At 37.3% G+C, this 8697-nt stretch overlaps 1 protein-coding gene across 1 annotated transcript; it reads left to right on the plus strand.

Annotated features, from left to right (window-relative positions):
* The first annotated feature begins 2105 nt into the window (after positions 1 to 2105).
* On the plus strand, positions 2106 to 5973 carry LOC104420831 (MADS-box transcription factor 23-like). The gene is made up of 6 exons (XM_018862504.2): positions 2106 to 2344; positions 2855 to 2936; positions 3036 to 3097; positions 5552 to 5651; positions 5745 to 5786; positions 5869 to 5973. Exons 1-6 carry the CDS (start codon positions 2106 to 2108, stop codon positions 5971 to 5973), a joined length of 630 nt encoding a protein of 209 aa, XP_018718049.2.
* Positions 5974 to 8697: the final 2724 nt, after the last annotated feature.

Below are 8697 nucleotides of genomic sequence, written 5' to 3' on the forward strand. Positions count from 1 at the left end.
GCAAAGTGCAACAGCAATTACCAAAACTTTCGAGGACGATAGACTTGCATTACGAACTACTGATAGTTACCGAACACGCAAGTAAATTATGCCAAGAAAAAGGCGCCCTTCACATCTGTAAGCTTTTGTCCGGTAAAAACTTCATTTTACTTTTTCTAACATAACATTAAAATGAGGAAGCTTGTATGCTTTCCCGCATTCTTGGTTGGAGGGTCTTTCATTGAGTTAGGAGTCTAATTGATGGGTTACCAACACGGACATCACCCCAATTTATTTTTAATTAAATTTTGTATGAAAGTGATGTCCATATTTATAACTTGCTGATTAAGGAAATTTCCTCCGATCAGGAATGGAGAAAAACACAGCCCTACAATGTTTATTGGAAAACTAGCAAAAAAAAAGATGAATTATCTTGCAGTTGGTGTGAACAAACAAATTATTCAATTCAAACTAAGTTCTAAGATAGCTTATATCATGAACTCAGATTTTCTCAGTTTAAGAACAAGATTGAGTTAAATTATCCCCTGATCATGATACATTATTCGAAATAGTAGATGCTAGAGTTTGAAACTCTTTACATTGACTTGTACTGTCTTAATCGTCCTTTCATCTTTTTAGATGTTTCTTTTTATAATGAGTAATTAGTCGAAAGATCTTGAGGACTAAAAAAAATTTCCCATTTAAAAGTCGAATAATCGGAAAATTATCTTTTGGCTGGACGTTATATTATATTACACGTGTGAAAAAACTAATATGCTCTTAAATCTCAAAGAAAAGACGACACTTTAATTTTAAGTTGAGCCCAGGTGATTGCCATAATTATATTCTACTTATTAATTTACATTAGCTTATATTATATTACATTAATAATTATTACAATATATATCTAATATGAATACATTGGTGGAAATTTACAAGGTGCTTGTAGTGTTTCCTACATATCAAATACTAAAACACGATTTCAAGTCCGAGTCAATCTTAATCGGATGTTAAATTTTCTTTTAGGGAAAAGGAACATGTGGATGTATCTTAATTAATAATAGGGTTGTGTAACCATATTGGTTTTACCCCGAAATCAAACTAGGCCACCCTAAAACATATCTAGTTCCCAAGTTGGTTCAATTCCAAGTGAAGAACAACTCAAGAACTGGATCAATTGAAGCGAATTTGGAATCGGTTTCATAAAGCCTAAACAACCTAATTTTTTCTCTTGGTATCTTTTTCTCTATCTCTCTCTTTTTCTCTATTCTCTCCAACCAAACTCAAACACTTCACAACTCTCTCTCGTTTGCAACTCACCCTCCTCCTTGCTCGCTCATGACTTGCTCTCAATTGTTCAAGCCTCACAACCCTCATTTGTTCCTTACTCACCTTTGCTTGCTCTCCCTTGTTCATTTTATATTTTGAATGGTTTTGTTGCTCATATTATTTTGCTATAAAAAAAATGAAATAGAAAAAAAAAAAAACAGGAACAAAGTAGAATATGTTCTCAGGTATATCTTAGAATCGGACTAGAAAAAAGAAATAGGTTCCAAGATTGGTTCTAAAGCAAATAGGATAGGTTCCGGGTTCCAAAAACTATGAACTAATTCTAATAGGGTAGGCTTTAGTTTTCAGGTCTATGACCTATCCATCCTAAAATTAATTATCCCTAATTGATAATGTGTCATTTTTTACCAAGTGATGTGCGAGTGCAGTTCGTAAACCCTACTTGCGCGAGTTGGCACGACCTAGAGCCCCACCCCACAAAAACATAAGTGATAAAAAAAACCTCCAAGGCCGTTTTCAGTTTCTACCTTGAAATTTGACAAGTCCTACTTCGATTTAGGTTTTCACTTGTCTTGACTATGAGAAAACCACTCAGACTTCAATCTCAAATCGCCTCTCCAATGAATACTGTCCTCTCTGCAGAGGTAAGACTGTACTCTTAACTCCTCCTCTTTTCTTCTTCTTTTTCTTTGTCTTTTTTGAAATCCGTTGATGATTTCTTCCCCTTAAACATGTCTCCTTGGAGTTTCCTTTTTTCCCCCAATCTTCTTCAACTATAAAATCGCGCTTCCTGAATCAGGTTTTCACTAAGGAAGATAATCGGTGAGTGGTATTGAATGACGTCAGAGGAGAAGGCGAGGCCTATCGAGGAAGGAGGAGGAGGAGGAGGAGAAGGAGGAAAGATTCCCAGTATGGAGATAAATCCACATTCGAGCAGCAGCGTGCACATCACGTTCGCCAAGAGGAGGAACTTGCTGATGAAGAAGGCCAAGGATCTATCGCAACTCTGCGACGCCGAGGTCGGAATCATCATCTTCTCCTGCACCGGACAGCTCTATGAGTACTCGAGCTCAAGGTCAGCGTGATGTCTCCCTCTCTCTTCCTTGCACATGCGCACGGACGACCCGCACGTGCACACGCGTATAACGATACAGGTGCATGCACTTATTCTTCTTGCAGCTTTAGCAGCTACTTTGGCGCAACTTTTTCTTCCATGTCGGGATTGATTTCTGGGATAACAACGCCGCTTCGACTTAGACCTAGTTTTTGCGTTGAGCGTCACTATCTAATCAACTTTTTGAGTTTCTTTGCTATCTCTTCTCCTGTGTCACTGAAGCTTCATATGTTCAGTTTCATTCAAACTTGCTAAAATGATTATACATTCGTTAAACTGTTTGCGAGTTGAATTTGAACATTTTCCCAAATTTTCCTTTTCCTTTTTCTCCTATGAATCAACCTAGTAAGTAATCGTCTAAAGTCCATAAATCTGTTATATGCCTCAAGAGAAGCAAATACCGTCTCCCATTCTTGATTACATCAATCATTATGATATAGATCTCTTGGAGTGACTCTTGTTTGTGTTCAGCATGGACTCGGTCATCCAACGCTACAACAATCTAAAGCAGGAGGCCCAACCGGAATTGGATCGGCCAACCGTTAATGCCGAGGTACGTCACATAAACAACCTTGCCTTCGACACTATCATAGGAGAACACATTTGATGTTCAATTAGTTATCTGGGAATTTCTTCTAACAACCGTTTGCAGGTTTTAGAAGAAGAGATAGCAAAATTGACTCGTCAACTTCAAGGTCTGCAAGAGTACCACAGGTACATCAGTGTCGCAACCCAAGAGCTCCCTGCAATATTGTGAATGCTACTATCCTGACAGTCAAACACCAATTATGCATCTGTGAAGTAGAAAGGAGTGAATGAATTAAAGTCGAGAGGCATTTGGATTAGTGCAATGTCTTAATTCTTTTCAAGAGCTCTTAGTCTGACTAATTAGGGAACATTTTAGAATTTTGATTTTCAGGAACCATTCAGCTTACCTTAATTAATAGCTTCTATCCAGATAGGAAACCAGGATGATACCATAAATTTAGCAAAATTTGCTCTTGAGTATTACTATGGTTAGGGAAAATGTTTTTCGCAGTCACGTCAGTCTATTTCTTGGACCAATTTTATTTAACACAAGCCTTGATAAAATTCTCTTCTAAGACTATAGTGCTCACATTTATGTTCATACTCTCGTCAACTTAACCTCCACCACTCTAATTTGTTGGCGCTTTTTTTGCCCACTTCAATTCTCCCAAATGTTCAGTATACTTCTCTCTCGGTTTACATGGACTGATAATAGCAGTTCCTCGTCCATACCTATGAGTCAGTAATATACTTCAGCATGCTTTTCATTGGAAACTTTACCTAAAGCCTCAAAAGTATTTTATTCTTTTAACGTTCTATCACTTCTCAGTTGCCATGCACGTATGTTTGGTTTTAACTTATCAATTTATAGCCTTAGACATGTCTCTAACTCCACTTGCTCGCATATGAACTGTTATGCTAGTAGATAAATCTCACAAATCTCAAATTAGTACAATGCATTGTAAAATCATGCAAGCGAGGGTGAGTCTCGACTGGAGAGGATATCACACTAGTGATGGACTTGAGTGGGACTGCCTTTAGGTGTTTTTTGAGCCTGTATGGGAATGTTAGGAATCATACGCCTTTCATTCCACATCGCCTGTGTCTAGATTGTTATCCATGGTTTCACAAGAAAATTATCCAAAAAATCCTGAACTCATTGCACTTTTACTAAATTAATCATAAACATTTTAATTTTGTTAATTGAGTCATACACATTTTCACATTTTGTCAGTTGAGTCCATCTAGCCACAATTGGCTGAAAATTGCTAACGTAAAGAGTGATGTGGACATTTTTTATTAAAAAAATTATGATTTATTTATCCTTTTTTTCATTTTCTTTGCTTTTTTGGGGGGGGGGATTTGGAGAGAGGCGGTGAGGGCCATGACAGAGCCGGCAAGGGCCGCCAAGCCCTTGCCCGGCCAGATCTGGCGAGAGTGTCATAGACATCACCTAGACTTGACAAGGGAGGTGATGGCCTTGCCTAGAGCTAGCGAGGGTCATCTAGCCCTCTCTCCAAAAACCTTTAAAAAAAAATCAAAGAAAGGGGAAAAATAAAAAATTCATAGAATTTTTAAAATACTATTTAATAACATCTACGTCAATGCTGGTTGTGCCACATAGTGAATTCCAACCAAAATTAGTCAAATTGATTCAATTGATAAATAGCGAAAATGTTTTAGACTCAACTGGCAAAATTGAAATGTTTAAGATTAAGAAGAAAAAAGTACAATAGTTTAAGGACTTTTTGACAATTTTCCCATGGTTTCACACTACTTCAAATTAGTTTGAATCATTTCAAAATCATGACGGCGCAGGTGAGTCACAACCGAAAGAAAACAATTGTTAGGCAAGCGACTGAACTAAGTTGGGTTGCCTTAGAGACTTTGGTCACTTTTCAACACTCCTTATCCATTCTATGGAGCACTCAAATATAGTTTCAAACAATCGACTTTTCTTTGGAGAAATCAACTACATATATGCTTCTCGGTTGGTGATTTTCGAGATTTGACCAAATCTTTCACCATTGAAACAGTAAGCTTTGATACAATTTTTCAATCCTTTTCTTTGCCTTTCTTCATTTGCATATACGCCCTTCTTGTTGTGTTCCTGCCTGTCTACTATCTATAGAAAAGTAAAATATTTTTCTTAGTAGCTGTGATCTTTTGGACATAATTTCGAATCGTTAACCCTCTTCAACTTCTTCTCTAGAATCAGCTTCACTCAGGTTGATCGCCAGTTTCAATGGCTCTATTTGAAGCTTCACTCAAGTTGGTCGACCTAAGTGGGGCTATCTTCAGTTGTGGTAGAGATAATTATGAGATTTTCCATACTTTTTTTTATTGTGCATATATCTCTATTGATTGTGCAAATCCTTGATGTATTTGCCGGAGCCAAGATGAGTCTATGGTACTTAAAGTTCTTGTTTTGTTTGGTTTGATTATTATATTACAAGAAATCCATACTCGATTTTGTTTTGTTTTTTTAGTTTAAACCAGATAGAAGACAGTCTTCTTTGGAAACATATATGGCATGGCTCATATTATGATGTGGATGATGTGCAAATGCAAACTATTTTCTTTGATCAAGGGTTATAGTATGAGCAGTTACACATATGGAGGCTATTTGGGTACTTGCAGGCAACTGATGGGTGAAGACCTCTCTGGCTTGAGTGTAAAGGATATACAGAAATTGGAGAGCCAATTAGAAATGAGTTTATCGACCATCCGCCTTCAAAAGGTATATTTGGACATAGTATTATCATCCCATTTGTGGTTAAACAATGAATTATACGTGTACGTCTGAATCATCGCATCTTATACTATGATTCAGGAACAGATAATGACGGATCAAATCAATGAGCTCCATCGAAAGGTTTTACTTAGGCTATAGTTCACAGTCATTCTTTCTCCTAGTTCGACCATAAGTTAGCTAATAATGGATTAATTTACTGCAGCGTCACCTCATTCATCAAGAAAATATAGAGCTGCAGGAGAAGGTAAATCTTATTGACAAAGAAAATGCAGAATTCGTGGAGAAGGTGTCGATTATGTATGTGTAGAAGCACAAAACTCGGGCCCGCAGGCGGACCTTCTCTGATATTTTTTCGAATGTTGTTACATTACCGGGTTCTCTCATCTTATAAATGAGGGTATTTATTTCAAATGATGAGAATACTTAGACAAAGTTGACAGCGTGTACCGACATTTTGCTGATCTTTTCCCTAAGCCAAATGTTTCATGATGTAAAGTGAACTATTAATTAAGCATATCTTGACAGGATAATTCGCACTAGCAAAATTAGTGATTATTAAAAATTAGGTTTTCGCTCTATTTTTTCTACTGATCACCTTAACAATTTTCAGTGTCAGATCTTCAGGGAAGGGAGTTCTAGTTTGGAGGCAAACAGATATCATGTATCATATGGCATTGACAACGGAGATGATATAGATATACCGATTCCTTCCCCTTCGAGAAGGCCCCCACGTCGAAATAGGAGCACGACTCTTCCAGTGACTACAGAATTGGCGTGAGTCGTTCTCTCCTCTACACCTCCAATATAGACAGGCCCCGAACAATTTTTACATCTTACGATATGTCGATATTCTATAAGAAGACGTCAAATTAAAAATCCTTTTGACAGGTTACAACTACCTCGATCAGGCGACTTCACAACCTTGGATGATGATGATTAGCCATCTGTGCTCCCTCAAGTTGAAGGCACTGATTGCTTCAAGTTTTGATGGGAGCAAACACATCTTTAATTTCACTACAACAGCTAGACGAAAACTAAGGTTTTCGCAAGAGATTCATATTAAGATTCACTGTATTGATTTTATGTACTAATTGCTTGTAAACAGATGATTACCCTGAACGAAAATCTGGGCGAATAATTTTATTTCAAGTTTAATGAATCCGAAGATCCAGTTTCCAACTATCTAATTTTGGGAAACAGACACTAACCCTAGAGATTTTGAGAATCTTGATGCATAACTAGTTTTTCTCTCACGGTAAAAGATATAAAATTGCAGTTAGAGTCGCAAGTAAAGGTGAGCGGGTGAGCATACCATGATCATAAGGAGATGTCCACTAGGTTGACTCAGTGACCTTCATTTCGACTATAAATTTTCATGGAACTGATTTATTCTGCTTTGGAGGGTAACGTACCTTGATCATAATTTATTTTATTTCCATCGTCCTGTAATCAAACTCACATGGCAACTTCACTCGTATGACTTGGATTTGTCGGTATATCTACATGGATACTTTCTGGTAAATCATTTCTCCGATATTTGGCTTGGTTGGAGCATTTGACGCATCTTCGATCGAAATTCATGTTCCTTTTCGATGGTGGACCTTAAGAAATGGATCCATTAGCATCAAGCTATTTCACTTCACGTGAGAACACTTATGGAACTTGATGAGAAACTTGATTGTCTTGGGAGAATTCTAGTGCATGAGTGGCATATAAAAAGTTCGAGGGATGTGCAAATATGCATGATACTTGTTATAATTTTTTCAGTCCACAAATATGGAAATGTACATCAAAATGCAGTGGAATTCGCGTCACTCTTTAAATAATTTATTGATACTCTTTCCGTTCTATTCTTTAAAGTCCAATAGGATTATGATACTTATTCAAAAGGGGTGATGATACTACTAAAAAATGAATCATTTCTTTATAAACATACTGAAGAAGGTCTAGTTATATCCTTAAGATAATTTTTGGTCAAGTGTTTAATTATCTTGGAACTAAAAGGAGGGAGAGAGAGTGATTATGCCTTGTGGGACTACATCGATCTTTTATTTGATTTTCCTTCACAAGTACCTTTGTATTGAGTCATATCAATCGAGTTAGAGAATTGTTACTTGTGGATAAATGACCTATGAAGAAAGAAGGCAATTTATTTTTAAATCTTTGGCTTTCAAACTATGATGGAAATGTAATGCAAATCCTTGGCGAGCCTAGGCACTCATTTGTTTGTTAGATTCAGCCCGCCTATGTAGGCCCATTAAGCCCAGTCATTTTATAAAGAAAATTTCATAGTTTCTTATAAAAAGGCATACTCAGAATTTTCACCACTTTACCATTATGAATCATCTGCTTTGAAAAGGCAAGTTTGCGTCTTCAACCTTATTTAGCAAAATTGAACCCACTAAGATACCCCTTTTGCATAAGAGGCCATTAAAGAAAAATCCGATCACTCGTCTGCCCACACAAGCTATGCCCTAACTCAAGTGTGTGACCACCTTTCCCCATTTTCAACCATAATTTCCACTGCCTCTGACCATCAATGACGCTGCTATCAACACCTCTCTCTCTCTCTCTCTCTCTCTCTCTCTCTCCCGCACCGCTGTTAATAGGGTTGCTGCAAGTGGTTTGGAGTCATGACTGTAGCTAAATCCTGTATACAATGACTAAGTTATTTTTACATGTATAAAAAAGGAATAGGTGATTGCCCACCGAGAGGAAAGTTATTCATCTGTTCGTAAAAAATGGACTCACACATTTTATCTTGAATTTCTCATGGCGCTCATCCTAGCACGTGATTTTTAAATTTTTTTTTTTAAAAAAAAAAGAAGAAGAAAAACATGGTTACATGCTAACTCATGTTTTTAGCTAATTCTCCCAATTCAACTAAAAATAAAATAGAACTCAACAAACGCAAGACCGGGGCTTCTCCGAAGGGCCCAACCCGCTCCTCGGCTCAGCCCAGTCGTATGGGTCGGGTCGTAAAACCTCTGCTGCCTGCCTTGTCCCCTGGCTCGTTGCTTCTCTTCCTGCA

Source organism: Eucalyptus grandis, chromosome 3 (assembly GCF_016545825.1).
Source record: "Eucalyptus grandis isolate ANBG69807.140 chromosome 3, ASM1654582v1, whole genome shotgun sequence".
Classification (NCBI taxonomy): domain Eukaryota; kingdom Viridiplantae; phylum Streptophyta; class Magnoliopsida; order Myrtales; family Myrtaceae; genus Eucalyptus; species Eucalyptus grandis.

Coding starts and splice junctions, on each gene's coding strand:
- LOC104420831 (XM_018862504.2), top strand. CDS start 2,106: ATGACGTCAGAGGAGAAGGCGAGGCCTATCGAGGAAGGAGGAGGAGGA. Junction 2,937..3,035: donor GGCCAACCGTTAATGCCGAG/GTACGTCACATA, acceptor AACCGTTTGCAG/GTTTTAGAAGAAGAGATAGC. Junction 3,098..5,551: donor GGTCTGCAAGAGTACCACAG/GTACATCAGTGT, acceptor GGGTACTTGCAG/GCAACTGATGGGTGAAGACC.